The sequence below is a fragment of the Ornithorhynchus anatinus genome, chromosome 4, assembly GCF_004115215.2.
Source record: "Ornithorhynchus anatinus isolate Pmale09 chromosome 4, mOrnAna1.pri.v4, whole genome shotgun sequence".
Lineage (NCBI taxonomy): Eukaryota > Metazoa > Chordata > Mammalia > Monotremata > Ornithorhynchidae > Ornithorhynchus > Ornithorhynchus anatinus.
In genome coordinates, this window is record NC_041731.1 from 83,046,215 (window position 1) to 83,063,307 (window position 17,093).

The window sequence follows — 17,093 nt, forward strand, 5'->3', positions numbered from 1 at the left end:
CATCCTTCCCTGCAGTATCCTCAGAGGAGATCTCCTCCCTCCTCGCAAGTGCCACCCCCTCCACCTGCGCCTCGGACCCCATTCCCTCTCACCTTCTTAAAACCATCGCCCCTGCCCTCCTACCTTCCTTAACTTCTATTTTTAACCACTCAATCTCCAAGGGCTCCTTCCCCTCTGCCTTCAAACACGCCCACGTCTCCCCCATCCTAAAAAAACCCGCTCTTGACCCCACTTCCCCCTCCAGTTATCGTCCTATCTCCCTACTACCCTTCCTTTCCAAAATCCTAGAACGAGTCGTCTACAATCGATGCCTAGAATTCCTTAACTCCCATTCTCTCCTAGACCCCCTCCAATCTGGCTTCCGTCCCCTCCACTCTACCGAGACTGCTCTCTCTAAGGTCACCCATGACCTCCTTCTTGCCAAATCCAATGGCTCCTACTCCATTCTGATCCTCCTTGACCTCTCTGCTGCCTTTGACACTGTCGACCATCCCCTCCTCCTCCGTACCTTATCTCACCTTGGCTTCACGGACTCTGTCCTCTCCTGGTTCTCCTCTTACCTCTCTGGCCGATCATTCTCGGTCTCCTACGCTGGAGCCTCCTCCCCCTCCCATCCTTTAACTGTTGGAGTTCCTCAAGGGTCAGTTCTTGGCCCTCTTCTGTTCTCCATTTACACTCACTCCCTCGGTGAACTCATCCGCTCTCACGGCTTTGACTACCATCTCTACGCAGATGACACGCAGATCTACATCTCCGCTGTACACAATAAGTGCTCAATAAATATGATTGAGTGAATGAATATGATCCTATTGAAACTTGTTTCACTAACCCAGGAATTCCCTGGAATAAATGTGCCATAGATAAATACATTGATATCACTTTTTCTGTAAACTCCTTCTGGGAAGGAATTTCAATTCAATAGTATTTATTGAGTGCTTACTATGTGCAGAGCACTGTACTTAGCGCTTGGAATATACAATTCAGCAACAAATAGAGACAATCCTTGCCCAATGACGGGCTTACAGTCTAATGGAGGGAGACAGACAGACAAAAACAAAACAGCATAAACACGATAAATAGAATCAAGGGGATGTACACCTCATTAACAAAATAAATAGGTTAATAAAAATATATACAAATGAGCACAGTGCTGAGGGGAGGGGAAGGGAGAGGGGGAGGAGCAGAGGAAAAGGGGGCTTAGGTGAGGGGAGGTGAGGGTGGGGAAGGGGGGAGGGAGCAGAGGGCAGAGGGGGAGCAGAGAGGGAGCAGAGGGAGCAGAGGGAAAAGGGGAAGCTCAGTCTGGGGTACAGAGTGCTGTTCTAAGCGCTGGGGTAGATACATGGTAATCAGGTTGTCCCACGTGAGGCTCACAGTTAATCCCCATTTTACAGATGAGGTAACTGAGGCACAGAGAAGTTAAATGCTTGCCCATAGTCACAAAGCTGACAAGTGGCAGATTCGGAATTCGAACCCATGACTTCTGACTCCCAAGCCCGGGCTCTTTCTACTGAGCCACACTGCTTCTATCAGTTTGTGTACCAACTCCATATTATAGTACTCTCCCAAGCACTTGGTACAATGCTCTGCACAGAGTAAGTGCTTCAATAAATGTTTGATTGGAGCATTCGTAATGTGCGATACTGTACTCTGCATTGGTGTGAAAACCTGGCTCACAGGAGTCCCCATCTTGCACATCAGGGGAATATTTTGTTTTTATGTTGTCATTTGCTAAGCGCTGACTACGTGCCAGGCACTGTGCTAAGCACTGGTGTAGATACAAGATTATCAGGCTGGACATAGTCCATATCCTACAGGGCTCTCAATCTTAATCCCCATTTTACAGATGAATGACATCATTCTACTTGCTTCCCCTCCCTGTCATGTATTTTAGTGGCCATCTCCCATACTGGACTGTGAGCTTCTTGAGGACAGAACCCTGGCTACAAACCATATTGTACACTCCCAAATGCTTATTACAGATCTGTGCATAGATTAAGCACTCAAAACTATTGTTTGGTTGACAAGTCCCTTGTTAATTTTTGTTACTGTTTGCCTATAGCTCTGTGAATAACAGAATCCACCTTTTGTGTTTTAGAACCAGCCTGTCTTGAAGTTTGGAAGACCCCAGGGAGATGGTGAAATAAGGATAACCACACTAGATAAACCCACAAAGCAAGACAGGTGAGAAAACGGCTAGAGCATTCAGGCTTTTAAGTAGTCAAATGACCTAATTGTGATTGATTGCCCTCCTTTACCATTCATCTTAATAAAAAAATGAAAAATTCTACAAATTCCCAAGACATAAGACAAAGGTAAAACTTGAGGAACGATATTTTCATTTTGTGAGGAGTCCCCTAAATTACAAGCTGGAGGGCAAGGAAAATGTGTACCAACTCTGTTGCACTCTTCCGAGTGCTTGATATAGTGCTCTGTACCCTACAGAATAAGTGCTCAATAAATACTTATCAATCCATCAATTTATATTAATGTGTGTCTCCTCCTCTAGACTGTAAGTTTGCTGTGGGCTGGGAACATGGCTGTCAACTCTGTTATATTGTATCCTCCCAAGTGTTTAGTACAGTGCTCTGCACCCTGTAAGCGCTCAATAGATACAATTGATTGAAATGGTAGTTAGCACTTCCAGTAGGCAGAACATTCATTCAATCATATTTATTGAATGCTTACTGTGTGCAGAGCACTGTATTAGTGCTTGGGATAGTACAGTACAACAAAAATTGTGAACAAATTTGCTGCCCACAAGGAGCTTACTGTCTAGGGGGAACACTATTGATGGATCAAGGGATATTCCAGGTTACAGTTACCAGGCATTCCAGATATTTAAGTTAGTGCCCTTCCTTCAGGGACAAGTCTTGTGAGGAGATACATAATAGTTCTATATCTGAGTGCTTTTCAGCAATTCCTGCCTCATGACAGGCTTGGACTATTGATGAAACTGACATCAGTCATGTCTGAGAATTTCCAAACTGACATTTGGCAGTCCAATCCTAGGTTTACAACTGTAAACAGTCTTGTCTTGTCTACAGTCTTGCTGGAGTAAAGCTTTAAAAGGCAAACCCTATTATCTTACCCCAGGATGGAGGAAATATACCTTTAAAGTAATGCTTGGGAATTCAGCCAGATCATTCCATTAAATTCTCAGTCCCTGTACACCTCTTTAGAGTGGATTCTAAGTGGTTTGTGAATCGTTTCCCAATACCATAACCTATATCTTTCCCATTTAAAAGAGCCGGTTCCATAGATCATTAAAAAAGTGGATGCAAGGGGAAAGAAATGTTTAATGAATAACAGTGGCATTTGTTAAGTGCTTCTTATGTGCCAAGCACTGCAGTAAGTGCTGGGGTAGATACAAGATCATCAGGACCATCTTCCCTCCCAAACGCTGTCCTCTCCCTGACTTTCCCATCACTGTGGATGGCACTACCATCCTTCTTGTCTCACAAGCCCACAACCTTGGTGTCATCCTTGACTCCACTCTCTCATTCTCCCCGCACAGCCAATCCATCACCAAAACCTGCTGGTCTCACCTTCACAACATCTCCCAGATCCACCCTTTCCTCTCCATCCAAACCCCTACCACGTTAGTACAGTCACTCATCAGATCCCGACTGAACTACTTCATCAGCATCCTTTCTGATCTCCCAACCTCTCTCCCACTTCAGTCTATACTTCACTCTGCTGCCCAGATTATCTTTCTACAGAAACACTCGGGGCATGTCACCCCCCTCCTCAAAAATCTCCAGTGGTTGCCTGTCAACCTTTTTATGAAGCAAAACCTCATTCAATAGTATTTATTGAGCGCTTACTATGTGCAGAGCACTGTACTAAGCGCTTGGGATGAACAAGTCGGCAACAGATAGAGACAGTCCCTGCCGTTTGACGGGCTTACAGTCTAATCGGGGGAGACGGACAGACAAGAACAATGGCACTAAACAGCGTCAAGGGGAAGAACATCTCGTAAAAACAATGGCAACTAAATAGAATCAAGGCGATGTACAATTCATTAACAAAATAAATAGGGTAACGAAAATATATACAGTTGAGCGGACGAGTACAGTGCTGTGGGGATGGGAAGGGAGAGGTGGAGGAGCAGAGGGAAAAGGGGAAAATGAGGCTTTAGCAGCGGAGAGGTAAAGGGAGGTTGGCAGAGGGAGTAGAGGGGGAAGAGGAGCTCAGTCTGGGAAGGCCTCTTGGAGGAGGTGAGTTTTAAGTAAGGTTTTGAAGAGGGAAAGAGAATCAGTTTGGCGGAGGTGAGGAGGGAGGGCGTTCCAGGACCGCGGGAGGACGTGACCCAGGGGTCGACGGCGGGATAGGCGAGACCGAGGGACGGCGAGGAGGTGGGCGGCAGAGGAGCGGAGCGTGCGGGGTGGGCGGTAGAAAGAGAGAAGGGAGGAGAGGTAGGAAGGGGCAAGGTGATGGAGAGCCTTGAAGCCTAGAGTGAGGAGTTTTTGTTTGGAGCGGAGGTCGATAGGCAACCACTGGAGTTGTTTAAGAAGGGGAGTGACATGCCCAGATCGTTTCTGCGGGAAGATGAGCCGGGCAGCGGAGTGAAGAATAGACCGGAGCGGGGCGAGAGAGGAGGAAGGGAGGTCAGAGAGAAGGCTGACACAGTAGTCTAGCCGGGATATAACGAGAGCCCGTAATAGTAAGGTAGCCGTTTGGGTGGAGAGGAAAGGGCGGATCTTGGCGATATTGTAGAGGTGAAACCGGCAGGTCTTGGTAACGGATAGGATGTGTGGGGTGAACGAGAGGGACGAGTCAAGGATGACACCGAGATTGCGGGCCTGCGGGACGGGAAGGATGGTCGTGCCATCCACGGTGATGGAGAAGTCTGGGAGCGGACCGGGCTTGTGAGGGAAGATGAGGAGCTCAGTCTTGCTCATGTTGAGTTTTAGCTGGCGGGCCGACATCCAGGTGGAGACGTCCCGGAGGCAGGAGGAGATGCGAGCCTGAAGGGAGGGGGAGAGGACAGGGGCGGAGATGTAGATCTGCGTGTCATCTGCGTAGAGATGGTAGTCAAAGCCGTGAGAGCGGATGAGTTCACCGAGGGAGTGAGTGTACATGGAGAACAGAAGAGGGCCAAGAACTGACCCTTGAGGAACTCCAAAGGTTAAAGGATGGGAGGGGGAGGAGGCTCCAGCGTAGGAGACCGAGAATGATCGGCCAGAGAGGTAAGAGGAGAACCAGGAGAGGACAGAGTCCGTGAAGCCAAGGTGAGATAAGGTATGGAGGAGGAGGGGATGGTCGACAGTGTCAAAGGCAGCAGAGAGGTCAGGGGAGGGGGTTGTTGGGGGGGAGGGGAGAGGCGGAGGGGTGACTTTGGGGAGCTCAGACCTGATCGTGTTGATTTTCGTGAGGAAATAGGTGGCCAGATCATTAGGGGTGAGAGATGGGGGAGGGGGAGGAAAAGCTCTCCATCACCTTGCCTCCTCCTACCTCACCTCCCTTCTCTGTGCCTACAACCCATCCCGCACATTCCACTCCTCTGCTGGTAACCTCCTCACTGTGCCTCGTTCTCGCGTGTCCCGCCATTGACCCCTGGCCCATGTCTTACCTCTGGCCCGGAATGTCCTTCGTCCTCACATCTGCCAAACTAGCTTACTAGTCCCTTTCAAAGCCCTACTGAAAGCCCACCTCCTCCAGGAGGCCTTCCCAGACTGAGCCCCCCTTTTCCTCTGCTTCTCCTCCTCTCCCCATCCCTACTCCCTCGCTCTGCTCTACCCTGTCCTTGTCCCACAGCACTTGTGTATATATGTAAATATTTATTATTCTATTTATTTTATTAATGATGTGTAAATATCTACAATTCTATTTATTTTGATACTATTGATGCCTATCTACTTGTTTTGTTTTGTCTGTCTCCTCCCTTCTAGACTGTGAGCCCATTGTTGGGCAGGGATTGTTTCTCTCTGTTGCTGAATTGTACTTTCTAAGTGCTTAGTATAGTGCTCTGTACACAGTAAGTGCTCAAGAAATATGATTGAATGAATGAATGAATGGACCGACACAGTCCCAGTCCCATATGAGACTCAGTCTAAGAGGGATGTAAAACAGGTATCTAATTCCCATTGTGCAGATGAGAAAACTGGAACCCAGAGAAGTTAAATGACTTGCTCAAGTTCACACAGCAGATAAGTGGCAGAGCCGGGTTTAGTCCCTTCCTCCTCTGACTCCCAAGCTCATGCTCTTGTCACTAGGCCATGCCGCTTTTCTTATGTAAAAATCGTTCTTAGCAGTTGCCACCTTCACCTGGAGTTGGGACTAGAAGAAATGGGGGCTGAGGCCTGAGGTTGCGGGGTCCAGAAAGAGAAGCCCTAGTCAGAACGCGGCCAGGCTGCCAGGTGGAGGGGATTGCTGGTGGCCAGGGTTTGAGGTGAGAGACTGCTTCAGCAGTGACCAAACAATGAGGAACAGGATTCCTGGCCCTCCTGGTTGCTCTGCAGGCTGGAGGAGCCATTCAGTTTTTAACCCTTTGTCCCCACCACATGGCCTCGACCACCCTCATTCATTCATTCAGTCGCATTTATTGAGCACATACTGTGTGCAGAGACTATACTAAGCGCTTGGAAAGTACAATTCAGCAACTGATAGAGACAGTCCCTACCCAACAACGGGCTTAGCTGGGTGCCTCCGAGGTCTCACCCTGCCACTGCCCCACATCCAGCCTCTGGTTCCTTATCTGCAGCTAAGTGGCCTCAGACACCCAATCAGCCAATCGATGGTATTTACTGAGCACTTATTATGTGAAGAACACTGTATTAAGCACTTGGGGTAGTACAGTGCAACAGAATTGATAAATATGTTTACTGCCAATAATGAGTTTGCAGTCTAGGGGGAGACAATAACATAAATTACAGATATGTGAATAAATGTTCTGGGGTGAATACTAAATACCCAAAGCATACAGATACAAGTACATAGGTGATGCAGAAAGGAGAGGAATCTGAAGAAAAGGTGGCTTAATTAGGGAAGGTGTCTTGGAAGAGATGTGACCTTAGTCACTGATATCACCTCAGGTTTGAAGACAAAGCTGTTGAGTGCTGGTGGCTGTGATGGGGAGGGTTGAGGGGACAGTGACATCCTGGGCTTTGTCCTGTCACTGCCCTGTTGTGATGGCCGCCTGGAAATTTTATGTATTTATTTTCTATTTGTTAGTGCTTACTTTGTGCTAGCCATTATACTAAGCATTAGGGTAAGTACAAGCTAGTCTGGTTGAAAACATTTCCCTGTCCCACATGGGACTTGCAGTCTTAGTCCCTTTTACAGATGAAGTAACTGAGGCACAGTGACAATACCAACATCAACATTTCTTAATGGGCTTTAAAGGCATCCAATTTTACCTGTCTTATAGGTTATCCCTGAAATGATAGATAGTTGGCTATCATGATTTCCAAGCCATCATCTAATATTCAGAATTTTCTCTCTGACAGGCACATCTTCTTGTTCGACTTAGCTGTAATTGTCTGCAAAAGGAAAGGTGATAACTATGAAATGAAGGAAATAATAGATCTCCAGCATTACAAAATATCCAACAATCCTACCACTGATAAAGAAAACAAAAAGGTAAGCTATGAGAAGTTTGCTATAATCCAGTTTGCCTTCTTGCAAAATTCTGGGCAACTGATTGGACTCATCAATGCATGTGTGGTTTTTAAAATGCAGGTGATCCTTCTGTTTTCATAATTGAATACAGATATGATTGAATGAAGAGGCAATGAATACAGATATGATTGAATGAAGAGGCAAAGAGAAATAGGAAAAGATTATAATAGTATATGCTGATTGTTATTACATACTTAGTACCAAACACAAGGTGGCATAAAAGATAATGAGCGTTGACATAGTCCCTATCCCACATGATGTTAACAGATTAAGATGCAGCATGGCGCAGTGGAAAGAGCATGGGCTTTGGAGTCAGGGCTCATGAGTTCGAATCCCAGCTCTGCCACTTGTCAGCTGTGTGACTGTGGGCAAGTCACTTAACTTCTCTGTGCCTCAGTTCCCTCATCTATAAAATGGGGATCAACTGTGAGTCTCATGTGGGACAACCTGATTACCCTGTATCTACCCCAGTGCTTAGAATAGTGCTCTGCACATAGTAAGCGCTTAACAAATACCAACATTATTATTATTATTAAGATGAAGGTAGAATTGGTATTTATTTTATCCACATTTTACAGATGTTCCAGATTAGGAAACTAAGCCATGGAAAAGTTATGTGAGTTGTCCGAGGTAACTCGGTAGGCAAGTCACAGAGGTAGGTCTAGAACCCAGGGCTCCTGACCCATGGTCCCATGCTCTTTCATTAGGCTGCAATGTTCAGTTCATTTGAATAAGGATGTAGAATAGATTTTTGATCCAATTTAGTTCAACAACATCAGTATTACTGTCATTCAAATGACTGTAACAATATTACCTTAAGGCAGTAATGGAATTAAAAGCTAACAAGTCAATTATCCATTCATTTCAACAGTGGTCTTATACCTTCTACATCACCCACCATCAAGGACACAATGGGTTTGAATTCTTTTGCAAAACAAAAGATTTAAAGAAGAAATGGCTTGAACAGTTTGAAATGGCCTTGTGAGTAATCCTATTTCACCAATTCACCTTCCTTTACCATTTTAAAGCATGTACCTTAAACTTTGTGTATGTTTAGAGAAGCTGGGAAGTTAGTATTCTTTGAATATTTGAAACATCTAGTCTCATTTTAAGCTTCCATAATGTCCTTGAAAGTCTCAAAGAGAAAGCAAGAGGGAGCTGTTTGCTATCTTTTGGTTTCCTTCTGAGAAGCTAAGATAGATCACTGCTCTATTTGCAAGTTGCAACTACCTGGAAACTATCAATCTCATAAATATTTAACTTATTATGCCCCAATTTTTCTAGAACTGCAATATTGAAATGTTTTAAAATAGATATAGCGACAGTACTAATAGTATATGATACATTCTTACTGTGCACCAAGCATTCTCCTGAGCACTTGGAATTTAGAGAAGTTGAATTTTTTTGTGGGCCATGGTAACGAGGTTATTTCTCAAGATCTAGGCCAGTTTGCCAAATTCTGCTTTTCCTGTTAATTTCACTCTCTTTTCATTCAGAAAAAACTCACCCAAGACATAACACCACATCTCATCTTCAACCTTTCCATAACTTCTGTCTCTGCAAATAAGTCTTCCCCGATTAGCTCCCGACACTCCAAGTTAGCATATCCCAACGGACACCTTTAATATAATAATGGTACTTACTTTGTGCCAAGCACTGTTCTAAGCACTGGAGTAGGTACAAACTAATCAAGTTTTACACAGTCCCTGTCCCATGTGGGGCTCACAGTCTTAATTCCCATTTTACAGATGAGATAACTGAGGCACAGAGAAGTAAAGGACTTGCCCGAGGTCACACAACAGACAAGTGGCAGAGCTGGGATTAGAACCCAGATCCTTCCGACTCCCAGGCCTGTGCTCTATCCACTAAGCCACCCTGTTTTAGCATATGCATTTTTACCCACCCTCAGTATTTTGTGTGCATGCATGCACACTCCACTGTACATCATGCTACTATCTCTTATATCCTTGTACTTCGGTTTGTAAGTAGCTTGCATGTGCTTGTCTCCTCCATTATACAATAAAGTTCTAGGAGGCAGGGACTGTGACTCTTCTGTCATACTCTTCCACGAACCACGTGAGCTCCTCTTCTCCCTCTACTCCCTCTACCACCCCCCTTCACCTCTCCGCAGCTAAACCCTCTTTTCCCCTTTTCCCTCTGCTCCTCCCCCTCTCCCTTCCCATCCCCTCAGCACTGTACTCGTCCGCTCAACTGTATATATTTCCATTACCTTATTTATTTTGTTAATGAATTGTACATTGCCTTGATTCTATTTAGTTGCCATTGTTTTTACGAGATGTTCTTCCCCTTGACTCTATTTATTGCCATTGTTCTTGTCTGTCCGTCTCCCCCAATTAGACTGTAAGCCCGTCAAATGGCAGGGACTGTATCTGTTGCCGACTTGTTAATAATGTTGGTATTTGTAAAGCGCTTACTATGTGCCGAGCACTGTTCTAAGCACTGGAACCAAGCACTTAGTACAGTGCTCTGCACATAGTAAGCACTCAATAAATACTATTGAATGAAAGTGTGGAGTTTGGTGCAGAGCACATGGAAGGTACTCAGTAAGCTTCACTGATTGAAAATTGTTAGCCTTTGGCTTAGGAAAGATGCAGGAAAGATCATTAAAGCACCCAGGATAATTGTGTAACTTCTATTTTATTTTGGTATTGGGTGAAATTTGATGAGCTTTGTCTGGAAACTATGTCGGAGAGCATGCTGAAACATTTCAGAATGCCGCCACAAGGTGAAGAGTTGTTTGGGTTTGCTTTTATTTGGAGAAACATGATAACTTTAGCAGTACCCTAGAGGGAAAAGGTTGCTTATTGGATTTCATATCATTTGGCTGCTATGGGGAAAATTCTAGAACGCTTTCATCTCTCAGTGTAGATGAATGTTCATTGAAAATAGGAGAATATTTGGCTAGTATACCTCGTCTGATGAGAGAGTTACAAGGAGATATTGTTTTAGTGATTTCTATGACATTCATTTTTATGTGGATGGAAGATCCTGTTGCTGTAAAAACCCTTGGCATGAGCCAGTACACCACAGATTTCTGGCATTTCTTTGGTAAAAGTACTATGATTAATAGTTGGATAACTGACCCTAACCCAAAGATTTGGTGGTTTAGTGCTTAATGCATTAGTTGTTCCTCAGAGGCTGGTTCTGCTTTGTCACAAATAAATATATGATGGGTGGCCACAGCTTAATCTCTAATGAATAGTGGTCCAAGCCATCAACCCACAATTCTGCTTAATATGATGCCATACAATTGGCAGATAATGCACTTGAGTCATTTAATTTGGGAGTAGCAGATGTTTTAAAGCAACATTGATGGGTTTTTGCTAATTCTAATTTGGAACTCAAGTGCTATTTCCTTTAAGGAGGGTGGGCTAGGAACATAATCACTGAAGGCAGGTAAAATTTTAGTAGTTATTGACAAGTCTGGCTTTAAAACATTTTCTAAAAGTAATTGAGGCAATGAGGCAATGTGAGGCTAGTCTGTCAATCCATCAGTGAATCAGTGGTATTTATTGAACTCTGTGTAGACCACTACTAAGTGCTTGGAAAAGTGCAATACAATTGAGGTGGTAGGCACATCCCTGCCCACCAGAAGCTTACAGTCTCCACGGGGAGATAGGTCTCTGCAGTAAGCTGGTAACCAACAAGAGCCAGAGTCTTTGTATTCTGACTCCAGTTCCTGTCAGGATCATATTGACTCTACTACTTGCTTTAAAAAAAAAAATAGGGTATTTTGTTAAGTGCTTAAGGCACTGTGCTGAGCACTGAGCTGGATACACTCTAAACAAGTGGGACTCACAGTCTTAATCCCCATTTTACAACGAGTTAACTGAGACACAGGTAAGTTAAATGACTTGCCAAAACATACAAGTGGCAGAGCTGAAATTAGAACCCATTTCTTTCTGATTCCCAGTGCCATGCTCTAGCCACTAGCCCATGTTGCTTCTGAGGAGGTGCTCTTGGATTCGGGCAGAGCAGATAAATCCCCTGAACTAACTTATGATTTATCATCTTTCTGGTCACTAAAGTTAAGCAGAGAGGGGAATTCTTTCTTTCTGATTCTGTTCTAATGGTGACTTGAGTAAGGAAATGGAGAAAAATAGCAAGATTTCATCCAAGATGGGAAAAGATGGAGGCTGTAGGACAGGCAGTTCTGGATGTGAGAGGATTATTTTAAAGTGTCATCCCAGTTAGCTGGCTCAAAAGGACAATGATGATTTTTGATTCAAAGTCCCATTGGCAGCCAGCTCCATGTGGTGGGCGCAGGCATGGTGGCGGAAGAATGAGGCACCTTAGTTCACAGTCAGCCCTGATTTGGAGTGATTTTTACCAATTAGGACAAGTTTCCTTCCAGCAGCAGAGCTGCTTTTTGTAATTAATATAATCAATACACTTCTTATTTGATTCTTCAACTACCCTGTTGTTGTCCCCCCATTTCCTTAGCTTATGAATGTAATAGATCCTTGCCAACTCTATGTTTCCAGCCTATCCCTTGTGGTGAAGGTCAAGTTTACAAGGCTCAGCTTTGTAGCAGTGTAACCTGAGTTTTGCCAAAGAGGCTAAATTCAGTTTGTGATCTTTACAATATTGCTTATATTCATTCATTCAATAGTATTTATTGAGTGCTTACTCTGTGCAGAGCACTGTACTAAGCACTTGGAATGTACAGTTTGGCAACAGATAGAGATAATCCCTGCCCAGTGAGGGCTCACAGTCTAATTGGGGGAGACAGACAGCAGAGCAAAACAGAACGAAACAAAAACAAGACAACATTATCATGAAAAATAGAATCAAGGGGATGTACACCTCAGTAACAAAATAAATAGGGTAATAAATAATGTATACAAATGAGCACAGTGCTGAAGGGAGAGGAAGGGGGGAGGAGGAGGGTGGAGAAGGGAGGGGAGGGGAGGGGGAGCAGCGGGAAATGGACCTCAGCTGAGGGGAAGGGGGAAGGGAGAGGAGCAGAGGATGGGGGGAACAGAGGGAAAAGGGGGGCTCAGTCTGGGAAGGCCTCTTGGAGGAGATGAGCTCTCTGTAGGGCAATTTTGTTATTTTATACCCTGTGGGAGGTATAGGGGAAACCTGGATATCCATGTACTTACTGCATGAGGCATATTGTGGCATATCCCTGTAGGTAGTTTTGTATTTCAGAACCAGTCCGTAATAACTCAGACATCTCTCACGCAAGTCCTCCACTTTATGGATCAGTTAGTGAGGAACTGTTGCTTTAAGGAGCAATGAAATCGAGGGGGGATAAAGAGATAATGTATTTTAAGATTGATGAAATGCCTGGTGGTTCTATTTACAAAAGATGATAATTCTACTGTTCAGAGGAGCCTTGGATCATTTTTATTAAAAACCATTGCAGATTTCCTTTAGGGTACTCAAAACACAATTCTTAATTTGGAAAATAAAGGACAAATGGGGAAACATGATTTTCAAAAACAATAAATGCCCACAGAAATTTATCAGAGTTGGCTTCAAAGTGCATCCCTCTACATGTTGCCTCTTGAGAGCTATTATTATTTCCCAAACTTTCTAAAAGTTGGGAAAGTTCACAGAGTTGGATAAGGTGCCAGTGAATTGTGGATGAAGAGAAGCAGTGGGAGTGAAGACACTGTGATGTGCTCTTTAGTTTGTGAGGACCAGAGAACTTTGATTTCTTGGGTGGGGATGAGTGAATACATGTGAAGTGAGGAAATAAAATAATCCCAAGATTAATGGCTTTGCATACCTGTTCCATTTACTAATAAATAAGACCGACATCTGGTGAAAATTCCAATGAGGTTTTCTAGGTTGTGGTGATCTTTGAGTTGAAATTCAGAGAAGCTTGCTTGGTGCTCCAGGAAAAGTCCAAGATTGGGGAGTAAGTCAAATTTACCATATCTGTCTTGGTTACAGTGACATTTGTGTGGGTTTTTATGGGATTGGGTGTGTGTGTGTGCTTACTGACTTGCATTTGGGTTGCTTTCTTATTTCTAATGAGAAATATTGTGGTCTTTCTTTTTTCAAAAGGAGTTTTTCCTTGGAGCAGTTAGATGTGGGTAGACCAACGACCCTGGATATAATGGAATGTAACTGGCCTGTACTGATTGGGCTGGTGCTGACCAAGTATAGTGTAATAATTATTATGGTGCTTGTTAAACACTAACTATGTTCCAAGCACTGTTTTATATGCTGGGGTAGATACAAGTTAAACAGATTGGACACAGTTCCTATCCCACATGGGACTCACAATATAAGTAGGGAGACGAACAGGTATTGAGGAAAAAGTTGAGGAAACGGAGGCACAGAGACATTAAGTAATGTGCCAAGGTCACACAGCAGGCAAGTAGTGGAGCTGGGATTAGAGAGCTCAGGTCTAATTCCTATTCCCAGGCCCAAATTCTTTCTACTAGACCATGATACTTCCCTATTCACACAAATCTCAAGTGTGGAGCACCTGGCTTAACTCTCTGGGCCCTAATACTGTCCACTCTCTACAATCAAAATTGGCAGTTAATGTGTGCCCCCTAAAAATAAAAATAATGTCATACTGTCAATCAATGATATTTATTGAGCATTTACTATGTGCATAGCACGGTAGTAAAGAATTGGAAGACTACAATACAGTATTGTACAAGAGTACAATACGGAATTAGCAGACATGTTCCCTGTCTATCTCCTCCTCTAGATTGTAAGCTCATTGTGGGCAGGGAATGTGTCTGTTATATTGTTATATTGTATTCTCCCAAGCATTTAGTACAGTGCTCTGCTCACAGTAAGTGCTCAGTAAATACCATTGATGGATAGTATGATGGTGATGGTTTCTGAATCCACTGCCATGTCCTATTTATTTTTAGTCTGCAAGAAAAAGGCAGTCTAGTATACTCCTTCTCGGACACCACAGCAGTGAGCTGATCATCTGGATGGCCACAATTAGGGAAGAGGTGGCTGTCCCTCAGCAGAGTTCCCAGGATGGCCAGACTATGAGAGACAGGCTTGAAAACAGCCATGGACACAGCAAGTTGTAAAAGTATCAGCATGGCAGAGGTTATCTTCATGCAGGGAAAGGGAAGAATGCAGAGTTGGTCACATGTTAGAATTTCCAGCAATGTCTACATCTATTTGCATGAAGAGACTCTCACAGTCAGTGAAGACCCTCTCCCCCTTCATATCCAGCAGACCACAAGGAACTTCCATTTTCAAGTCCCTTCTGATCTCACATCTCTTCCAGAAAGCCTTTTTCAATTAATCCCACATACTCTCACCCTACTTTTCCTCTTTACTTGAGTACTTCAGGTACTCTCACCCTGTCTTTGCACTTATGTATGCATCTTTATAGTCAGGTGCTTCCTTACTTGCAATTTATGTTAGTGTGTGTCTACCCTTGATTGTAAGTTACTTTGGGGTAGGGTTCGTGTCTACTAACTCTACTGTACTGTACTCCAACCACTTAGTTCTCTGCACAGAGTAAGTGCTCAGTAAATGTGACTGATTCATTGAAATTTAAAAAATGGCATGTGCTCTTATAGGGTTGATTCCAGATATTTGGTCACTCTGAAACGCGAGATGGAGGGGGAAGTGCTACTTGCTCTAAGACAAAAAATCTCAAGAGTTGTGAATTTTTAAAATTTTCAATCCCAGATGTCCCTTTGATGGTGCACCCTGAGGCATCTGCTTCTTTCTCTCTCGCCCTCTTTCTCGTACCCTCATCACCACGAAACTCTCCACATACTTGTAGCAGTGAAGATATAAATTTGGTACCTGGAGTAAATGTAAAGATGAAAGGTTTTGATTAAAGGGGCTTGGTCAAATTGGTATTTTCTGGTATTTTCTAAGCTCTTACTGTGTGCCATGCATTGCATTAAGCACTGGGGTAAATAGAGGATAATTAGGTCTGACACAGTCACTGATCTACGTGGGTCTCACAATGTAAGTAGGAAGAGAAGGGTGTTTAACCTATGTTTAACAGATAGGGAAACCGAAGCACAGGTACATGAAGTGACTTGCCCAAGGTGACACAGCAGGCAAGTGGCAGAGCCGCAGGTCACCTGACTGACTCCCAGGCCTGTCCCCTTTCTGCTTCCAAGTTTTAAAAATTAGGCTTTTTTAGAAGCATGATCTGAAATCTTGCTGGTCTTGGGGACTTTGTCTCTGCTAGCCACAGAATGCTGTGACCCTATGCCGGGTGCACATCCCAGGGCCTTCCTCTGACCCACCAGGAAACCCCCATGTCTAATCATGGCTGGCATCTTCAGGTCACACCCACCCTTGGTCAGGACTTGGAAGTCCACCCTTTCTGCTGGGAATTGGGCATCTCTCCTCAGTCAGCATGGATAATGTATTCTCAAAGCCCAAACTGGATATTTTTACATCAGTCATTTTAGTTTCATCAGTGTTTGAGTGTATGTGTGAGTGTGTGTTTGTATATATATGTATATATGTAATATATACATATATATACATATATTCACATATTCATTCAATTGTATTATTTATTGAGTGCTTACGGTGTGCAAAGTACTGTACTAAATGCTTGGGAGAGTACAGTATAACAATAAACAGGCACATCTCCTGCCCACAATATGTATACATTTTATATATTTTAATGGTATTTTTTAAGCACTTGCTATGTGCCCCTCTAGACTGTAAGCTTGTTGTGGGCGGGTATCATGCCTACCAACTCTGTAACATTGAACTCTTTACAGTGCTCTGCACATAGTAAGTGCACTAGGGTAGGTACAAGATAATCAGGTTGGACATAGTCCCTGTCCAACATGGGGCTCACAGTCTTAATCCCAATTTTCCAGGTGAGGTAACAAATGGCAGAATGGGGATTAGAATCCAGGTCCTTTGACTCCAAGGTCTATGCTCGTTCTCTTTCTAAATAGGTCATGCTGCTTCCCAAGGCTTTCTGCCTCGCAGCCTATATATACATGTGCATGTTGTATATGTATTTCAAAGCTAGGTGTCCATCCAGAACCTCAGTCTTCTTATTTGGGCTCCAGCAACCTAGGAGTACAGAGAAAAACCAAAGCAAAATTCTCATCCATTATTATGCACAAAATTTACTTTGCTGTCTGTGACTAATGACTTACTGGTCAGATTCAAATCAAATAGAACTGCTCTCTCAGATAGGGTATTAATAATAAATACCTATTAAAGCTCTTTCCCAGAGAATATTTGAGTTCTGACATATTGAACACTGACATTTTAAATTAAAGCTGTTGCTATCAATGCATTTAGAAATGTAGATGCCTTCTGCCTCTTTCAAACAGCATGGAAAAAGATTTCCTGCTTAACAAAAAGGCCTCAGGTCATGCAGAGCTTACCGAAGCAAAACTAGAGAGTGCCTGTTTAAACTGCCATGGTGGATTGAATCCAAGGGTTCAGTAAAGTTCCAACTTTCAAATGGCGATCAGGCATGCCAGGAAAATCCTAGCTGTTTAAAATCCAGAATCTGTAAG

At 43.7% G+C, this 17,093-nt stretch overlaps 1 protein-coding gene across 2 annotated transcripts in view; it reads left to right on the forward strand.

Moving 5' to 3' along the window:
- VAV3 (vav guanine nucleotide exchange factor 3) overlaps window positions 1-17,093 on the forward strand; it is a 333,180-nt gene that overhangs the window by 180,961 nt on the left and 135,126 nt on the right. For both annotated transcript variants that reach the window (XM_029063268.2, XM_029063269.2), the window contains exons 13-15: window positions 2,096-2,181; window positions 7,449-7,581; window positions 8,492-8,601. In XM_029063268.2, coding sequence (XP_028919101.1) covers window positions 2,096-2,181; window positions 7,449-7,581; window positions 8,492-8,601 — 329 coding nt within the window. The remainder of the gene's footprint in view (window positions 1-2,095; window positions 2,182-7,448; window positions 7,582-8,491; window positions 8,602-17,093) is intronic.